This window comes from Rosa rugosa, chromosome 3 (genome assembly GCF_958449725.1).
Source record: "Rosa rugosa chromosome 3, drRosRugo1.1, whole genome shotgun sequence".
NCBI classification, from domain to species: domain Eukaryota; kingdom Viridiplantae; phylum Streptophyta; class Magnoliopsida; order Rosales; family Rosaceae; genus Rosa; species Rosa rugosa.
The window spans coordinates 26,158,208-26,179,383 of record NC_084822.1 but is presented as its reverse complement, the minus strand read 5'-3'; the positions used below and the strand labels follow the sequence as shown (position 1 = coordinate 26,179,383).

The 21,176-nt window shown below is 37.9% G+C and overlaps 1 protein-coding gene and 1 long non-coding RNA gene across 12 annotated transcripts; one reads left to right on the top strand and one right to left on the bottom strand.

The window, feature by feature from the left end:
- Positions 1-308: 308 nt before the first annotated feature.
- LOC133736139 (uncharacterized) lies at positions 309-873 on the bottom strand. The gene is made up of 3 exons (XR_009859432.1): positions 761-873; positions 543-641; positions 309-442 (listed from the first exon to the last, which is right to left on the bottom strand). It is a non-coding gene; the product is annotated as an uncharacterized LOC133736139 (long non-coding RNA).
- A 12,353-nt stretch (positions 874-13,226) lies between these two features.
- On the top strand, positions 13,227-16,130 carry LOC133735269 (uncharacterized). Of its 11 annotated transcripts, none has more exons than XM_062162672.1 (6): positions 13,227-13,403; positions 14,422-14,476; positions 14,619-14,655; positions 14,981-15,025; positions 15,669-15,785; positions 15,954-16,130. In XM_062162672.1, the coding sequence occupies exons 1-6, from the start codon at positions 13,341-13,343 to the stop codon at positions 16,099-16,101; spliced, it is 465 nt and encodes a 154-aa protein (XP_062018656.1). In that variant the 5' UTR covers positions 13,227-13,340; the 3' UTR covers positions 16,102-16,130. The 11 variants fall into 11 exon arrangements, 6 of the variants coding, with proteins under 6 accessions (XP_062018656.1, XP_062018661.1, XP_062018660.1 ...); XM_062162677.1 differs by having other exon boundaries at positions 13,227-13,476; XM_062162676.1 differs by having other exon boundaries at positions 13,227-13,923.
- The last annotated feature ends 5,046 nt before the right edge of the window (positions 16,131-21,176 follow it).

The following is a 21,176-nucleotide window of genomic DNA, read 5'->3' as shown; positions in this document are numbered from 1 at the left end:
ACCGCTGGAGCTCAGAGCCAGCTAATTTCCTTCACAATTATGTCGAATGGTGAATTACTATGGACACAGCACAATTCCAATTCCATTCTTTTCTGGTATCACGTAATGTAATCAATTAACCAGTGAAACGTATAAAAGCATTTAACCAAACTTATCTTAGATTTCACTCAAATAACCAAAGAACCAAAACTCATTTATTTTACTGCGACAAAACTCAAGTCACCATTCAACAGGTCTCAATTCACAGTGAGTATAAACAAACACGAGCAACCCTTTCCAAACCATTTTCACAACTGCACTATAGTAGTAAAAAGCACATACTTGAATAAGTGATTGAGATAGTGCAAAGCAGCAAACAAAGTAAAAAGCACATACTTGAATAAATATTGATGAACAGCAGCCAATCCAGTTCCTGAAAACAACCAAAATAAATTCTGAAAAGCTAAAATCAAAGAAAATCCAAGATGGTATAAATTTTACTCCAATTGGGCTCCGTTAAGAGTGGCATTAAAAGCTACAGACTCAATTCAATGAGTGCTTACCAATGCCGATAAGCAAAGCAGATAACCCCTTGTTCTTTGTCAAGCCTCCCATGAATTCACCCCCAAAACTAAGTAGCTTTGCTGTTTGATCAAATCTCTCTGATGAGAAAAGGAAATTGGGCGTTGATACAGAAGCATTTCCTAAGAGCAAGTGTGGTCTTGCTCCAATCACTGTCTCGGAGTTAAATAGTAAGACTCAATTAAATCCTTCCTTTTACCTGCATTAGCCAGACCCCATCCTTATCTCCGCTTTGCAGTCCCTTGAATATTGTTTCACCTAATGCAAAGATGTACTCTGGATCATCAACAAGTGGAGTATTCTCATCGGAAGTATAACTGCAACAGGTTCATTAACCAGTTTAACAATCATTACATAGCATATGTGAAGGGGAAAAAAAAACGGAAGAAGCTATAATAGAAGAAAATGGAGGAAGCTGTTACCAATTGTATATGTGACTGGTCCTTCCATATTCTGATCAAACAGGTAATACAGCAATGTGAAGAATTAGAATTGAACTTTTCTCACAAGTCTTGAATGAAAAAACATAAAGGAGGAGGGCAAATGATTCATGTCACCAACCTTTTAGATGTTCCTCAATGAATGTTTTCCCAATTTCAACTTCAAGTGATTAACAAAACCATTTCCAATGTAAGTTCTTCACAGATGGTTAGATTAATACCAAGAGTAATCGAAGATATATAAAAACACATCAAAACTGTAGAGAAGAATACTGCAGAGAATGGGATATGAAATGGATTACATTAATAAATTCTGCAGAAACACATCAAAATTGTAGATATATAACAACAAACTCTGGAAGAATAAATTTTAACCAACTTAGTTCTTTTGGTAAGATGTGCATGCCCAAGTATGTCCGGATACAAGCTACAAGAAAGAAAACTTGCCTGCACTTGAAGAGCTATCCTCCTCAGTGTCCTTAATAAGAAGTACCGAGATGACAAATAACTGCTATCAAAGTGGGATATCATAACCACAACAACAGCAAGATACAGAGACACCTGCAAGAAGTATAGAGACACTTGTAAATATTTATCTCATGAATATAACAGCAAGCAAGAATAAAGCCATTGTAACTCTAGTGCAATACGAAATAGACCTATAATGCATATAAAAAGAACATTTAGTGTAAAGAATGATGCAGTAAATAATGACTGCATCACACAGTTATGACAAGATAGCAGCAAAATATTTAACAATAAACTAAGACCGACTAATATCTCCTACAACATCTGTATATTAAAGGAAGCTCATCAATGAACCAATTGAAACTGGGTTAAGCATGCAATCAATCTCAAGAAAACCAGAGCAAAGAGCAAATTTAGAGAAAGGGATGATATTGCACTGGCTGTGATGCAGCCAATAATAATTTTGGGGAAAGGCTATTCCAGACGTTAAGAAATAATAAAACAAATGGGTTTAACCAGATGAGACTTGGGAGATTGCAATTCGGCAAGGCCTTGGTTGGCTCAAGCATAGTTCATGAGCTATCAAGTATCTACAAAGACCCAAGCACAACTAGATAAGCAAATTAACTAGGGATAACACTTAATCGACAAATTGGGAAACCAAAACAAAACCTAGAAACTACATAGAATCAAAATTAAAGAAAATCAACCTCCTTTCCAGAGAGAGAGAGATGGAGGAGAGAGAAAGTGGATCTGGAAGACTCTTTCCTCCGTCATCGATCTCCGACCACCAAGGTGGACTCATCGCAGCCACCATCTTCTTCGCCTTCCTCTGACGAGTCAACGGCAGACTGCACGTCCTCCGGCCACGACTAGAAGCAAGGTCACATAGTTCCGTTCAGTCCACCTTCGAGATGAGCCACAAAGAAAATGGGTCAGCGGGTGAGGTAGAGAGAGAGAGAGAGAAAGAGAGATAGGGTTTCGGGGGAAGAGAGAGGACGGGGGAGGGGGGGAACTGGAAGAGAGAGATAGGGTGAAGAGCAGAGAAAATGGGTCAGTGGGTGAGGTAGAGTGGGAAACTGACTGTTCAATTTTGTTCCCCGCCTACGCGAATTTTTTTAACTTAGTCTATCCGCCATTTTAAAAATTTATGTTTCAAAGTAGGAAATTAGGGTTGTTTTGTTAGTAGGAAATTTGGACAAAAGAAAATCAAAAACAAAAAAGAGGGAAATTTTTTTGGGCTAGTGCGAAGATTACGGTTGACCAATTCGATCGGATTCGAAAATATCGTGAAATTGGCTAAATTTTTTACCACACTCATAATTTATTGTAATAATCTCATCCACCGGTCAGTTTTCCCATTTTCTTTGAATTGATAGAGGTTACCCTTTGGAGTGTATGATATATAAATATATATTTATAAAAGTAACTAAGTTTGACATAGTTGATCGAATTCGAAACGAGAACCAAATTGGCTGGATTTTTTACAACCACCATAAAACATTACAATTTCTCCATCGAGCGGTTGGTTTCTCCAAATTCATTTTTCACTTCATGGTTGCTTTAGAATGAACCTCAACAATTTAAATGCAATGTATAAGTCATACAACTTTAGGAGGCAAATTGGTATAAGCTAACATATTTGTAATTAAAATTGAAATTTTTATCTTATGTCCATGCAAGAGGTAAAACCGTCGCAATTGAGCACAAAATTACTAGGGCAAAGATTTTCCGTCGCAAATGATAAGGGTTAATCGCGACGGAACATTTTCAGTAGCAATAGAGTGTCAATTGCGACGGCAACTGTTGCCGAAGTAAAAAGGCGAAGCAATTGCAATTGTTTTTAGTAGTGCTAGTCAAAATCAACAAAATTTAGGGCCGGGTAGGGTCGAGCCAGGGCTTAAATATGCTAACCCTTACCCGCCCGAAAAGCCGGATCCGTTAGGGCCGAAAGGGTCGGGTCGGGCCGGCCCTCAAATAGGGCCAAATAGGGCCGAAATGGGCCAAAAAAGGGCCTTATTTTGTTTAACAAACAAAAAAACATTATTTTTTTCTTCTCAAAATATGGCTTAATGGTATATATTAATAGGCATATATAAGGATTATATGTGATCCAAAAATTCTGAAATGGAAATTGACCAATCTGAAAATTCTCATATGTTTATATAACATTGATAGGTATTATGTAAAAAAATTAGGGGCCGATCTTCCATGAATAAGGTGCCCAACGTAGCGGTCAACGCTTTGCACAAGCAAACTTCCCTAAGGGGAGCGGCACCATGCGCGGACAAACGTTGCGGAATTTTGACATCCGTAAGTAGACCCCCTACCCATGAGAGTGTGGGAGCTGAAAGATAAAAAAAAGTGAATTGCCAAGGACCGGTTAAGAGCATATTTGTTTTATGTTCTATTTAGGGTATTGAGTTGACCGGGCAGATCGGGGTCCAACCGAATGCGGAAATTGTTGAAATTTCTACCACTAACATATATTCATATGCAAACAACATCCAGCGGTTCATTTTAAAAAATTCCATTTCGTCCCCCATTTTGCTCATGGAGGGTAACAAGCCTAATAAACTAGTTATACATTACAAGACATATAAGAATTATGTGCGATCCAAAAATTCTGAAATGAAAATCGATCAATCGGAAAATTCTTATATGTTTATACAATAGTGATAGGTATTGTGTAAAGAAATTAGGCCGATCCGCCGTGAATAAGGCATCTAACGTAGCGGTCAACGCTTTGCACAAGCAAACTTCCCTAAGGGGAGCGGCACCATGCGCGGACAAACGTTGCGGAATTTTAACATCCGTAAGTAGACCCCCTACCCATGAGAGTGTGGGAGCTGAAAGATCAAAAAAAGTGAATTGCCAAGGACCGGTTAAGAGCATATTTGTTTTATGTTCTATTTAGGGTATTGAGTTGACCGGGTAGATCGAGGTCCAAAAGAAGGAGGAAATTGCTGAAATTTCTACCACTAACATATATTCATATACAAACAACATCCAGCGGTTCATTTTAAAAAATTCCATTTCGTCCCCCATTTTTCTCATGGAGGGTAACAAGCCTAATAAACTAGTTAATACATTACAAGACATAAGAATTATGTGCGATCCAAAAAATTTGAAATGAAAATCGATCAATCGGAAAATTCTTATATGTTTATACAATAGTGATAGGTATTGTGTAAAGAAATTAGGCCGATCCGCCGTGAATAAGGCACCTAACGGAGCGGTCAACGCTTTGCACAAGCAAACTTCCCTAAGGGGAGTGGCACCATGCGCGGACAAACGTTGCGGAATTTTGACATCCGTAAGTAGACCCCCTACCCATGAGAGTGTGGGAGCTGAAAGATAAAAAAAAGTGAATTGCCAAGGACCGGTTAAGAGCATATTTGTTTTATGTTCTATTTAGGGTATTGAGTTGACCGGGTAGATCGAGGTCCAACCGAATGCGGAAATTGCTGAAATTTCTACCACTAACATATATTCATATGAAAACAACATCCAGCGGTTCATTTTAAAAAATTCCATTTCGTCCCCCATTTTGCTCATGGAGGGTAACAAGCCTAATAAACTAGTTATACTACATTACAAGACATATAAGGATTATGTGCGATCCAAAAATTTTGAAATGAAAATCGATCAATCGGAAAATTCTTATATGTTTATACAATAGTGATAGGTATTGTGTAAAGAAATTAGGCCGATCCGCCGTGAATAAGGCACCTAACGGAGCGGTCAACGCTTTGCACAAGCAAACTTCCCTAAGAGGAGCGGCACCATGCGCGGACAAACGTTGCGGAATTTTGACATCCATAAGTAGACCCCCTACCCATGAGAGTGTGGGAGCTGAAAGATCGAAAAAAGTGAATTGCCAAGGACCGGTTAAGAGCATATTTGTTTTATGTTCTATTTAGGGTATTGAGTTGACCGGGTAGATCGAGGTCCAAAAGAAGGAGGAAATTGCTGAAATTTCTACCACTAACATATATTCATATGAAAATAACATCCAGCGGTGCATTTTAAAAAATTCCATTTCGTCCCCCATTTTGCTCATTAAGAAGTTAACATTACATTGGTAAAAAGGTTTCAACTCGACCAATTGATTATTTTTAGTTATGTTGATTACTTGATTTATTTCAAAATTGGTATTACATGAATATATTGTCCAATTTGAAATAATAGCTTTGTAATTATTACAGTTAATTAGTTAACAGTAATTATTGGTAAATATTAAAATACCCATAAGATTATATTAAAACGGCGGCGTTTTTGCCGAATTAACGGTTAATTCTTTAAAAAAAATTATTTTTTTCTTCTCAAAATATGGCTCAATTTAAAAGACTCATTTCCTAATATGGCAGATTGAAATAATTTTCTACACTTCCATAGTTTTATACATATAACACATGTAATAGAAAATAACAAAAATAAAATATAAAAATAGATGAATAAAAATAGTTGTGTGAAACCAAATCAGACAATATCTTTTAGCAAGTATTGACTTAAAAGTTATTGCACAACAGACAATGAATAACAGTTGTGTGATTGAACAATCAGACAACATCAATTCAAGTACATTGTCTGATGGAGAATGGCACAACAGACAACTAAAAACTGTTGTGTGAATTAAGAATCAGACGACATCTATTTCAACCATTGTCTGAATTACAATCAGACGACATCTATTTCAACCATTGTCTGAATTAACAATCAGATGACATCTATTTCAACCATTGTGTAAATACTAATTGCACAACAGAGAAGTAATAACTGTTGTGTGATTAAAACAATCAGACAACATCTTTTCTCAACCATTGTGTTAATCAATCTTGGACAATACCAATGTAATAACTGTTGTCTGAATTGATTGATTCAGACAACATACAAAAAATAACCATTGTCTGAATTACAATTGCACAACAACAATGTAACAACTATTGTCTGATTCAAAAATTCAGACGACAGAAAAATTCTTGCTGTCGTCTGATATGTGTTGTCTGATTCCGAAATTGGTGTAGTGATAGAAACTGAATCGTAACCTGTCACCTCTACCGAGGTTCAACCTTACGACCAAACTTCAGACCCTTCGGCCCTCAGAATAGAAATCCAAGTTACCACTGTAACCTTCAAACTTCAGACCTTTCGGTCCTCAGAATAAACCCAGGTTTACCACTGAAACCTTCTGACTCACAATTGTCACATCACAACTCCAAATAACTTTTTCAACAATATAATCATCAAACATATACATATCCCAACACCACACCATCCATATATATATTCCACGTAAATATATATATACGTAGTCATTCATGCAGGAATGACCACTAATACCAACTATAGTTTTATAAATTAACTACTCGAAAATCATTTTATATCAAAACATTGTTTTAACCTACCTATGAACCGTTGTCGATCAAGTTCATATATTTTAAAACAAATAATTTATTTTGATAAATAATTTCTCATGCTAACAATAAAATATACTAAAATAAAACATAACTAATTTATCAACCGAAACACCGTGAGATTTACTCACCTCCAAATCCTGCTGCGTCTTCACACAAACCAAGACAAGCACGAATCGTCCAAACTCCGCTCACACAATTCCGTCAATCACCTAATCACATACAATCTCAACTTAGCACATAATTCACCAAAAACACAATTACACGACGATCCAACAATCGGATCCTCATCCGAGACCATCCAACGTCTTCGGAACACTTCTACGATCACTATATCAAAACTACAAGTCGATCGGACAGCCGAATCCTCACGGATAGAAAACCGATCGAACCGAAAACCCTAAAACTTAGAAAATTCATAACATGCTCATACGATTTCCAAAAATTACAAACTATATATCGAAATGCTCGTATCGACGAGTAGATCGCACTGAGGAGCAGAAACTACCCCAGAGGTGGCCGGAAGCCGCCGGAAACCACCACCACAGTGGCGGCACTGCCACCAAACCAAAGTCAAAATTTGACAAAACTTCCAACATGAAAGTTCTTCATCTTAACTCCAATTGAAACTTTCATAACTAGCAAAAAGTCTGAAACAAAGCCATTTGGTCAGAATTTACCTCGCAAGTTCAGAAATTCGAAGAACCCTAGAATCACAATCTTCAAAATTCGACCTCCACACTTTGAATCGTTGCAAGCAGCTTGGAGGGAAGTATCTACGTCCTCTGGGCTTCAAAAGCCCTCAAAAAACTCGAGATATAGTCGCCGGAGCTGGGAGAACCAAGGCCGGCGATTTGAGGCGATTTGCTGCTCCACCGTGCAACTTCTCAGCCTTGTAGCGTCGTCTACGGTGCTTCCCACGATGAATCACCACCACAGACGTGTAGAGGGGACTGATGAGAGCAGGATTCCCTTTGGAATCGAAGCAAAAGGTGGCCGGAGGAGGAAGAAATCGACCGGCGAAAGTGGGAGGCCGATCGGGCTTGGGCAAAAGTTGATATTTTTCTGATATTTTCGGATTTTTTTCCTATTTAACCAAAATGGAAACTTTTTCCAACGGCCATAACTTCTTCATACGAATTCCGATTTTCGCGTTCCGCATGTCCACGAACTCGTATAGACGCGCTCTACAACTTTTGTGAAGGAAGTTTTCGGAGAAACTCAACGTATAAAAAGTCAACCTTTGCGCCCCCCCAAAAGTCATACTTTCCGAATAAAAATTCGTCCGAAACACTTCCACTCCACCTTGAACCACGAACTCGTACAAACGAACACTTCATTAATTCCAGGAAACCATTAGAAATTAATAACGAATTTCCGGGGTCTTACAAAGTGTTTGTGGCTTTTGATTCTGAATTTTGTGGTGTGTAGAAGAGCTTCACAAACCTCCTTTATATAGTGAACGGCAAGGGCTAGGGTTCCCTTGAATTTCTCTTGAATTACATCACTTCGGCCAATAGAAAAATAGCATAAGATTTGGAGAGCAAGTAACCTCTATTTTGCCGAATTTCTTTCATGTATCTAGACCTAATTTCGGCCTCCTTGTATGTAGAGTCATCATTTAATACTTATTCCTCTATTTTCTCTAAAAAATTCCCAAGAAAATCCAAAATAATCCCAAAAAGATAATTGCCGAAAATCCTTGATATTTCCTTGTAATTCTCACGGCATAAAGCAATCCTAATGGGCCAAGAATACCTCAAGATGTCAAGGAAGGTTCTGGAGACTCATGTGCAAGTCACATGCTTCAAACTTCGGGCCAAACTCTCCCAAAATGGGCCAATTCGAAATCCATATCAATATTGCCGAAATTCCTTCATTATTCTAGAACAATCTTGAACTATCTTGAGTCATCTTCAAGACACAGCATCTCCTAGTCTCACCAGCTCTCCTAGCAGCATCAGGACTCCTAGTATCATCAGGTTTCCTAGTCCAACTGGGACTCTGTCATTTCTCCATTTCCGAACATCATTTTTCCGAGCTCACTCCTAGTTGCATTAGGATTTCTACTTCAACTGGGATTCCTTTTCTTGGTAGAACTGGGAAAACTTCATTTCTCCATTTCTTTGTCATTTCTGCGCCTCATTTCTTCCTTGCCTTCCATTTTCGACTCAAAACTACCTAAAAACATAAAACAAGTTAGAAATGACATTGTTAAGGAAATAACTAAGCAAAATGTAGAGAGAAATGTACTAAAAATGTAGTAGAAATTAGTCTCAACATTTGCCAGTATCGTTTATAAAATTTAGGGGCCCTAGAAATGACCTTTTCCTTTGATACATTTTTGAAATCTTTCTTCATGGAAGTCTTAAAGCACGTTAAACCAAGTACATTTACATGAAGAACATCAAAATCGGAGTTCGTACAAAGGATTTATGGTCTAAAGAAGCTAGGTTATTGTTTAGGGAAACTCCTATATAAGAAAGTTTCCCAAAACGGAAACTTTCCCTTTTCTCCCGGAATTTTCAGAAATGTTCCGAGTGCCCAACCCAACATTTTCTCACTCCTTTGGCCACCTTTGGTGCGCAACCGGTTGGAAAATGACAGTCTCTTCTCCCTTGTGTTACCCTTGTCCTTGAGTTGCTTCAATTCCAACTGTGGAAGAAGAATTGAAAACTTTTCTCCTCGCAGTCTAATCGAAGCAATGCGAGCAATTCTTCCTCCTCAAGTCATTTCAGTTTACCCTTCTTATATATTTTAATAGGGGCAAGTAAAAAATTATTATCCTTAACAGAAATACAAGATGCAAATTCCAGCATATATGCTTTAGTAGGTGAATTATGGAGAGAGAATCTGCTTTTGAAAGAAAAAATTATAACATAAGAGATATGAACAGGGTTATCAAACTAATTGCCTTTATCATATATAATAGGGAAAATTTCGCAAACAGTACACCAAGTAAAGGCCACTAATAATTCTTATACATAAAGTTCCAAACCAAGCATTTCGGTACACGAAATCTGAAATTCGACCCACTATCAGTACACCACGTCAATGACGCCGTTAATTTGACACCAAAATGTCTATTATGCCCTCAGTTCTTTTTTTTTTTTAATAATTTTTTTTTTTGGTTCTTTTTTTTTTTCCTTCGTTTTTATCTCTTTCTTCTTTGCCTTTCTCTTCAGTAAAGGTTCGTTCTTTCCTTAAAAATTGAGTCTTGGACTTGAACCCTCTTGCTTCTAGTGAGAATTGTTGTGGGTTTTACTCAGAATTTGATTGTTTGTGATTATGGATCCAACTTACACGGGACTCCCTGATTTCATGAACGACATTGATTTCAATCCCATGTTACCCAATTCATCTCAATTCCCAGAAATCCCAAATCAGTACCGATTTAACCAGCTCTCTCCAGATCTCAACTTTTTCAGCAATCAGTTTTCAATTCCATCTGAGCCGGATTCCGGTAATCTTGTTCCTCCAATTAGTGTTAGCACAGAGGGAGGTTCAGTTTCTGTTCCTACCACTGTTAGCCCCGGAGTAGATTCTTCGTCCTCTGATGATATTGACTTCTCTGAAACTGGACGCCAACCTGGACGCCTTCGTTAACGACTTGCTCAACATTCTCGACGCTGTGGGAGTCAAAAAGTGTGAATCGAGAGTTAAAGATGACATCTTTCTGAAACTTGAAGCTCGCCGGAGGAGGAGGAGGCCAGGCTCTTCCCGACCCAGCCCAATTCGTTTCCGGTGAGTTTTCATTTTCTGGGGATGGTGGTGTGATTAAGGTGAGTTGAATTTTAGATTGTTTCGGGATGTGAAGGTTGAATTTTTTATTTTGGGTTTGTGGGAACTGATGAGTGATGACCGTTGTGAATTTTTGCTTGGATAGCTGCAGCTCGAATTGATGAAGAAGAATTTTTGCTTGGTCATCAGTTTCCCCAATTTGGGAGGCGATGAAGAAAGGAGAAATGGATGAAGAAAGTAAGCAAAGAGAAAAAAGAAAAAGAAAAAGAGAGAGAGAGAGAGAGGGATCTGAGGAAGGAGGAATCGAATAGATGAAGAAAAATAAGAAAGAAAGAAAGGAAAACTGAAGAACAGAGGTGGGTTTCGTGGAGCCGGAAGAAGGAAGAAGGAAGAAGAAAGAGATAAAAACGAAGGAAAAAAAAAAAAAACAGAAAAAAAAAATTATTAAAAAAAAAAAGAACTGAGGGCATAATAGACATTTTGGTGTCAAATTAACGGCGTCATTGACATCGTGTACTGATAGTGGGTCAAATTTCAGATTTGGTGTACTGAAATGCTTGGTTTGGAACCTTATGTATAAGAATTATTAGTGGCCTTTACTTGGTGTACTGTTTGTGAAATTTTCCCTATATAATATGTAAAAGTATAATGGGATTGGAATTGGTCTACTCATTTCATTTCATAGTCCCTTTATATAGGGATAGAATTACAATGGAAACATCAATTACCATCGATTACAATAATGATAGTAAATGCTGATTGTGATGTGAATTTCTTGATTCCCTCTTCGTCAGTTACTTCGACGAAGGCACATAATGTGCTTTTCCTTTAACACTCCCCCTTGTGCCAAGTCAAAGACAAAATGGTGCACGAGTTGTTGCCTCACTAAAAACCTTGCCAAGTAACAATAAAAACCTTGTGGGACAAAAAAATACACCTTGGTCCAAGGAAAAGAGCGCAACGCACCTTTTATATTTGAGGATGACATGTGTGTGTTAGACTCCCCCTGACGTCTACACCTCCCCTTGATCCTTACATTAATCAAGGGAGCTTGGAAAGTCTTCGCATTCCTATGCTTTTCACATGTTTCTCAAATATGGCCTTAGGCAATGATTTGGTGAACAAATCTGCCACATTCTCCTCAGACCTTACTTGATTCACTTGAATCTTGAGGAGGGCATGTTGTTGCTGATTGTTGAAAAACTTTGGCGATATATGTTTCCTATTATCACCCTTGATATAACCTAGCTTCATCTGTTCGATGCAAGCTGCATTATCTTCATAAATGCAAGTAGGCTCTTCATTGGTAGAACTCAAACCACTAATCCCTCGAATATGTGTAATGATAGCTCTTAACCATACACACTCACGAACTGCCTCATGTAGAGCAATGATCTCTGAGTGGTTCGAGGAGGTAGCCACAAGGGTTTGCTTGGTTGATCTCCAAGATATAGCCGTGTTCCCAATGGTAAATACATAACCAGTTTGGGAACGACATTTATGTGGGTCAGAGAGATACCCAACATCAAAAAAACCAACCAAAACATCATTTGGAGTTTCGGTGTAGTGAGTGGCACTTTCGCCATCAACATTTCCTTTAGGGATTGCAGTTCCATCTGCGGTCCCTCTTGTCTCTCTGTAGGGAAAGAACAGTCCCAAGTCAATGGTTCCTTTTAGGTATCGAAAAATGTTCTTGATACCATTCCAGTGACGCTGCGTTGGCGCTGAGCTAAATTTAGCTAACAAGTTCTCTGAGAATGCAATGTCTAGTCGAGTACATTGGGCTAAGTACAATAATGTGCCTGTTGCACTTAGATAGGGAATTTCAGCTCCCAACACCTCTTTGTCATCTTCCTTTGGACGAAATGGATCTTTCTTTGCATCCAAACTTCGACCGATCATGGGAGTGCTAGCAAGATGTGCTTTGTCTATGTTAAATCACCTGAGCATCTTTTGGACATACGCAGACTGGTGGATTAGTATTCCACAAACTCAGTGTTCCAGTTCAAGGCCTAGACAGAATCAAGCTTTCCCAAGATCCTTCATCTCAAATTCGGATTTCAATTAGCTCGCGGTTTCTCTTATTTTTTCAAGAATACCTATTATGTTCATATCATCGACATATAAAACTACAAGTGCAAATCCAGAACTTGTTTTCTTTATGGATACGCAGAAGCATAATTCATCTTTCTTATATCCCTTCCCAATCAAGTAGTCACTTAGACGGGTATACAGATCCGCCTGGATTGTTTCAATCCGTAAACTGAGCGTTTCAACCTAATTGCAAACGCACTCTGTGGTTTAGAGTCACTTGATTTGGGTAATATAAGGCCATCAGGCACTTTCATATATATATATATACACTACTAGAATTTTGCTCTTAGACATCACGATAATTACATCGGTGAGGAATTCACGCGATGTAAAAAAAGTTCATTAACATCGATTCCTCAAAATCCGATTTATATTTATACAATTAACATCGTTTATTATTGTTGACTGATGTTTATACTTTGATTTCAAAATTTCAAAAAATGCGGAAAGCCTATGTTAAAAATTTTCGTACACGGGGGAACAAATTTACACTTAATCAGTTTTCCCACTTTTACCTAAATCAAAACTAGATAGCTCCCCCCCTCCTCCTCCTTCTCGTCCATCTTCCTTTTCCAATCCATGTCTCTCTCTTCTTCATTGGCTCGCCGGCCTCACTTCCATGGTTTCTCCTCCTTCCTCTACTCAAACCCTCGGCGACAGATCTGATTTCAAGCCAACCGAAGTACTATATTTCACGTCTTTTTCATCTTTACATAATCGATCTGATTTGCTTTACTTGCTTTCAATTTCATAAGGTAACTTTCTACGATTGGTGGTTGGTCAAATCCAAAGAGAATGACCAAAAAGGGAGACTTGCCGTCGCCGGTGTTTCTTCTGCCCCATGAGTCAAATTCCCCTAATTTCTTTTCTACGGTTTCATTTGCCCGTACTGCTTGTGATTGTTAATTTTAGGGCTTGATTGCAAATTTGTCAGTACTTCTCTACATCTTCAATTAAAATTTGAACTTGGATTGAACTGACCTTCTCGATTTAACCCTTGTTGTTTTACAGCAGCTTCCAGTTGAACTTGAATAGATGTGTAGTATGGAATTGTTTATGGGTTTGTTTTAATTTGAATGCAATTTTGTTTTGGTTAGGCAGCTTCCAGTTTGATGCCTTGTTTTAATTTGATGTGGGTTTGGAGTTTGTAGAGGTGTATCAATTGGGAAAGTTGGGAAAAGTTATAAAATTTGGTTTGGCAGGTCAGGTAATCAATTACGTTTGGTTTGATGGGAAGTTTGTTTGCATGTAAGCATTGTTATCATTGATGGTTTGTTATGAATGAGACTGATTGTTACTTTAAATTGTTGTCATTTGTTAAACTGTTCTCTTATACAGAAAGTTAGAAACTAGTTTATTGTATTGCTTTGAATTGTCTATATGTTTAATTGTTTTTAACCTATAGACTAATTGCTTTGAATTATCTTTATGTTGTAGATTGATTGTTGTTTAATTGTATCCTAAGTGGGAAATACCATAAGTTATGGGATTACAATATGGTCTTCTGATATCTCTATGAAAGTTTTATCAAACAAAAATTACTGTGTTCTGTATGTTTTATGGGTGCACATATAGAGAGTCAAGATTTTGGTTAGTACTCCAAGCAGCTTAGTTTCTACTTTTCTGGGCAGTTGTGTGTTTCTGACATTTGGTAGTTTTACTTGCTACTTAATGTGATTTGTTCAATTTGTTCATGACAGGTTCTTGTAGTTAGACGAGACTTGAAGATGACAACTACAAAAATTGCATCTCAGTGTGAGTACCTTAAAATCTATGAAAATTAGTTTTATTCTAATATTGATTTCTTATAATAAGTCCCCCTTTCCTAGCCTCAACATTCTATCGTTGATTACTTTTGCTAAATAATTTTGATGAAATGTCTTTTACAAACTTGCAGATGCTGCAACTAGCATGTATGCAGAACTGATGCAAAGGTGATTATGAGTACCATCGTTTGATTATGAGTACCTCTATGCTTTACCCAAGAACCATCTCAACTTGCCCTCTCCATTTTCCCCAGCTTTCTTAAAAAATTCTACCTTTCCCGGAAAATGTCTCCACTTTCATCGCTTCACTGCTTCCAGTTCACCTACTTCTTGTCCTAAAAGTTTAATGATTGGCCTAAAGACTTAAGCTGATATGCAACTTGCATTAGGATTCTGTTCTGTATTCTTGTTTAGATTCTAACATTATCATGCTTATTAAGTTGATGTTGGTGCTGCGCGAAGACTTTTTCCTGATGAAATCTATTTCTTTCAGGGTTCTTATGGATGCGTATCATTTGGGTAACCTCCAACCTTCAATGTAGGTGCGCAGATGCAGTAATTATGTGAAAATTTCATGGAAGGTTTCAGTATATATGTATGATGTATGCAATTATGTGTTTATCCCACGCTATTATCTTCTTGATACTGTCAACATTTAAAAAGCTCTGGCTTGACTGTGCAAACTTGACCGAATCTGTTTATTTGGATCTCCTAAGGTGCGAAATGAAAGTTATGAGCAATTTCTTCCACAACATGTTTTTCTTTTTCTTTTGGGAAGTTGTCAATTTTTCTTTGCCATTGGAAACTCCTAAAGTTGAAAACAAGACTTGCTTGAGTATTGCGATGTGATATCAATCCCATTTAACTTGTGGAACTTTACTCTGAATTCAATATTCTTTGTGTACTATTTTAGTGATCAGCTTCCTGTAAGTACGAAATTTGATATGATAAGTGATCTAGAGTGGTAAGGAATTATGGGAGGCTGTTGCAGGAGATGGTTTCTGTTGTTCCTGGAGGCCTTCGTCTCCATCTTGCTTTCTACTATTTTCTTCCTTAAATAATGGTTTATGTTTCTTATCAGATAAAACTCTCAGTTTACTAATACTTCACCAATCATTAGTAACCATCATCATAATTATTATTTATGCTATTCATGACTAATAGTTAGATTTTGTCTGCAGGAAAGATATAATTCCATGGTTTCCATGGATGGTAATGCAGAACTTCAAATATTATCATTCAAAGCCACTAAGATTAGGCTTTTACGTAGCCTATGTATTCACACTCAAACAATGCAGGTGTGGACTTTGGCCTTTGTCACCCATGTACTATATATTTTAGCTATAGATCAATGATACTGTTAAGTCATTGCCCTCTACTTTAATTACTTTTTGTGATTTGAAGTTGCAATTTAAGTGGATATCTGTGAAACTAGTTCTCAACTCATTGGCACTTGTTTTTGCTAGGTTCATTTGCAGCTACACCAAGGACTGGAAATTCAAGTTACAAGTATTTTTATCTTATAACAAACTGCTACTTTTGTTTTGTATATGGAGAAGTATAGGCCATATGTCCCCTTCTCCCTACTCTTTGTACTCTTTTTATCAGAAATAGTATTAATGAGAATTTTCTTTTGGTTACCACTTATATTCTTATTGTGATAATTTTCTAGTGAAGAAACTGATTTATGCACATAAGAAGCAAACCACTTTTAAATTAGAAATTGAAGCAAAAAGAACAAAAACTCAACAACTTAATATAACAAACTGATGTCATAAATGACTAAGAACATCAGTTCTATCTATAGAACAAATGTCTAATATTGATATATAAATCAATTTCTTTTGTAAAACGATGTCACAAGAGGAAACGAAATCAGTTTTTTATAAACCAACCGATGTCTGGAGTCATTTTATACATCGAGAAATTATAAGAAACTGATGTCTAGAGTTATTTTTAACATCGGCTAAAAACCGATGTCTGGGTTTGCACTAAGACATCGGACGATTTTTTTTAACATCAGTTTTTGGCCGATGTCAAAGGCCAAAATTCTAGTAGTGATATATATATATATATATATCTGAATTAAGATCCCCATAGAGATATGCAGTAACCACATCCATGAGCTGCATTTCCAGTCATTCGGAAACTACCAAGCTAACTAAGTAGCAGAATGTTATAACGTCCATTACGGGAGAGTATGTCTCCTCGTAGTCAATTCCAGGGCGTTGTGAGAAACCTTGCGCCACAAGGCGAGCCTTGTACCTCAAGACTTTATTATTCTCATTACACTTTCTAACAAAGACCCATTTATGTCCTACAGGCTTTACACTTGGTGGGGTTAGCACTACCGGGCCAAATACTTGTCTCTTTGTCAGAGAATCTAATTCTGCCTGGATTGCTTCTTTCCATTTAGGCCAATCTGGTCTTTGTTGACATTCTGCAACAGAGCTTGGTTCGATATCATCGTGCTCTATGATTTCTTGAGCAACAGTGTATGCAAATATATCATCAATGTGTATGGAAGATCTTTCCATCAACTCATACTCTTATAATCCATTGAGATTTCTTTGTTTTCTGGAATCATTTTCAACATCGGAGCGTCCTCCAGTATTGATTCATGGACATAACTATAATCAGAGACAATCTCATGAGAGGGATTCTCTACATTGATGACTAATGAATTGGTTTGTACCTTACTCGCCCTCTTCTTCCTTGGGTGAGTGTCAATCGAACAAAGTGGCCTCCCCCTCTTCCTTTGGGGAGCCACGGTCTCAACCACACCTCCACTACGTGTGGTTGCAGCGCCTCTCTCTGCGGCGCCGTGCCCTTGTTGGGGACTTCTAACCTTGCAGGCACATTTACAGCTGGTATATGTGATCTCGTCACTTTTACGATATCAGTAAACGCATCAGGTATCGAATCCGCTATGTTTTGAAGATCGATTATTCTTTTCACTTCACTTTCACATTGTGAAGTGCGGGGATCAAAATGGGACAGAGTGGGGACAAACCATGACAATTTCTGTCGTTCCCTTGGAAAATCATTTTTCCTATCTCCCCCTAACGACGGGAAGACTGCCTCATCAAAGTGTCAATCCGCAAATCTAGCGGTAAAGAGATCGCCTGTCAAGGGTTCTAAATAGCGGATAATTGTTGGAGATTCGTATCCAACATAAATACTTAATCGTCTCTGAGGACCCATTTTTGTGCGCTGTGGGAGCGCAATAGGCATATATGCTGCACAACCAAATATGCGTAAGTGTGAAATGTCAGGCTCATATCTAGTTACCAACTGGTACGCAGAAAATGGTCGGCTAGCTATGGGTCTGAAATGAATAAGTAAAGCTGCGTGCAATATTGCATAACCCCAGGCAGATATAGGCGGGTTGGTGCGCATAACCAATGCCCTAGCCACCATCTGTAGCCTTTCGATGGTGGCTTCTGAAAGACCATTTTGTGTATGCACATGGGGTATATGATGCTCTACATCGATCCCAATAGACATGCAATAATCATCAAATGCTTTTGATGTAAACTCTCCAGCGTTATCAAGCCTTATAGACTTGATAGGGTGATCAGAGTGGTGAGCCCTTAAACGTATAATCTGTGTTAGGAGTTTTGCAAATGTAGCATTTCTTGTGAACTATAATGCGACATGTGACCAGCGTGTCGAAGCATCCACCAGAACCATAAAGTACTTGAATGGTCCGCATTTTGGATGGATAGGTCAACAGATATCTCCTTGTATCCTTTGCAAGAATGGAATGTTTTGTTTTGTATCTTTAGCATAGGAAGGTCTCGATCCTGTTTTTGCTAAAGAGCAGGCTTTGCAAAACGAGTGATGTGCCTTTGAAATAGTCAATGAGGCATAATGGGAAGGAGGTAGTGCTTCTGGTACTTCATAAGGCAATGGCTGCATTTGAGCAATACTAGGACCGACACCTTGCAGTGTGGCGGATTTGTGTCCCATTTTATTTTTCACTCGAAAGAAGCGATGTCCGTGTGAGTTCTTTAAAATACGGATCATCATGTCACGACTAGGGTGCCCTAGGCGGTTATGCCAAAGCCTGTATGAGTAAGTGTCCCACATTTCATTGTTGGTGACAACATAGGATTCAATGATTCGAATAGTAGTGAGGTACAGTCCACTAGATTGACTCATTAGTTTCTCTAAAATGCGTTTCCTTCCACATTCATTAGAGGTAATTAATATAAAGGTATTCAGTTCCATTCTCACAGTGTGTTTCTACATGATAACCGTTGGCACGAATATCTTTGAAACTTAACAAGGTTCAATTAGCTCTTGGTGCATACAGAGCGTCTGTGACTTTAAACATTGTGCCGTTAGGCAGCAAAAATTTTGCAGTTCCTCGCCCTTTTATTACTTGTGATGATCCAATCATCGTTGTCACAGAGGAATTATAGGCTTAATTTAATGAATAATTGCCTATTCCTTAATATGGTGTGGGTAGTCCCACTATCAACTAAGCACTCAAGTTCGCCTCGACTCATTCCTACAAGTAAATGGGAGGTATTATTAATTAATCCGAAAATATATCTCATATTCTTTAGAGTATTTCTATTTTAGGTAGAATGGTAATTCATTCTAATAATTTTTTTCTCTAGATGTATTGCTTTACATCTTTATAGTGCTATTTTGAACCATGTATATATGTGTAGTAAATAAAATTGAATAAATTCAATGCTTCAGAGTAAAATCCGAATTTTATTGATAAGCCAACGATAATCAAATCAAGGTCTTGTTCAAAAATCTAATTCATCAAACAATTATTGAAATAATTTTTTTTTTTTTTTAGGTTTGGACGACAGTAGTAACCACACACACACCCTCATGCAGTGTATCCCAGCGTAGCCGAACTAATCACTGCACCGCAGACGCACGAACCTTTGGTGTTTAATCAACCTAGGTCCCTCAAATCTGCTGGCCACGGGGTGGATCTGGGATTCGAACGCTAGACCTGGGGGTTCCAGACTAGGCCGCTCGACCAACACACCACACCATGTGGTTTTTGAAATAAACTTTAAGACCAAGGAATAGTCAAATTAAAAATGAGGCATTATGCCTTCACAACTGTCTTTGGAAAATAAAATAAATAAAGCAGGTTAGTCAAATTCTAGTGCATCCATTGACTGGGCCAGTTCCTCGTTGCCATTGAAGTCTGCAATTGGTTGACGTCTGGGTCATGGCCTCCTTCCATAAAGTGAGCCTCTTGTCCTTTAGACTCCCTATACCTCTTGTAATTGGTTGCTACTCTGTTACTTGCTTGGCAGTTCTTGTACCAATGCCCAATGGTTCATTGCCAACTCTTTGTTGTTTGACTGAAGGATTCTTAGGTGCCCTTTGCACCTTGTTTCCATGACCACTAGGGCTAGCACCACCATCTCTGCGCCATACATTGGGAGGGCCTCCACGGCCCATACCACGACCCCCACGTCCCTTGCCACTAGGGGTTCTTTCCACCTTTCACTTTGCCATAATTAGCCTCGAGAATTTTCTTTGTCCCAATGAGCCTGGCATTGTTGTTCAAGAGAACCTCATTATGCCTCTCAGCCACTTCCAGTAGGTTGATCAGCTTATTGAAGGTTGTGATTCTTTTGGTGTCATACTCCAGCCTATACTAGTTCGCTAGTATAAGTGCTGAAGTAGGAAAGGTGGAAAGAGTTTTTTTGATCATATCATTTTCTGTGAGTTCCCTTCCACAGAAATTGAGACGTGCCATGAGGCGCAACATATCATTGTTGAAGTCATTGACCCTTTTGTAGTCAAGTAAGTGGATTTCATTCCACTAAACGGTCAGTTCTGGGAGCAAAGTGTCATGAATGTTCCCAAAACGTCCCTTAAGGGCATCCCACAGTTCTATGGGTGTCTTCAACTGAAGGTACTCCCAGCGTAGGCTAGGATCAATATGTCGCCTCAGAAACATTAAGGCATTTGCTTTCACCTTATTAGACGGTACATCGTCTTTGGGGTCAGTAATGGTGGCAGTGTAGTCTTTTGCCACAAAGGCAGTTTCTACATCGAAAACCCAACGGTGGTACTCAAGTCCTTCTGAGTCCAAAATGTCAAATTTAGGTCGAGTTGGATCAGCCATCTACATAAACAAGAGAGAAGATATAAATTACGCAGTCGTAAAGACATCCACGTGAATTATTTTCTAAAAATATGAATTAGATTTCAAGACCAAGATTCGTAAAGGTCATATTTTTTGATGCTATGATATATATAGCATGCTAAATAAAACAATTATAAAAGGTATTAACATAAATTACAGACATGCTCAAATTTCACAAATAATATATAACGCAACATATGCTACACATAATAACAGTAATAATATACTATGCTCAAAATTTTTCGAATAATAAAATGGCATAATATAAAGGCATGCTTAGGAATAATTATATAGGCGTAAATAAAATTCGCATAACATGCTTGAAATTTTACAAAAAATATAAACAGTAAAATATATAATCATGCTTAAAGATAATCATATAAAACATAAATAACAAGACATGCTTAAAAGGATCAATATTATCTAACTAAACATGCTCAAAAGTTTTAATTATAAACAATTAAATATACCGGAGTATGAAATTTAAATAAATAAAAGAGAACATACTTGGTTTCGAGAAAAACAAAACGATCCTAGCGCACGCGAGTGTTGA

Excerpts from the sequence above, each read along its gene's own strand:
- LOC133735269 (XM_062162672.1), top strand. The coding sequence starts at position 13,341 with ATGGTTTCTCCTCCTTCCTCTACTCAAACCCTCGGCGACAGATCTGAT. Across the intron at positions 14,477-14,618 it reads TACAAAAATTGCATCTCAGT|ATGCTGCAACTAGCATGTAT; the intron begins GTGAGTACCTTA and ends ACAAACTTGCAG. Across the intron at positions 14,656-14,980 it reads TATGCAGAACTGATGCAAAG|GGTTCTTATGGATGCGTATC; the intron begins GTGATTATGAGT and ends TATTTCTTTCAG.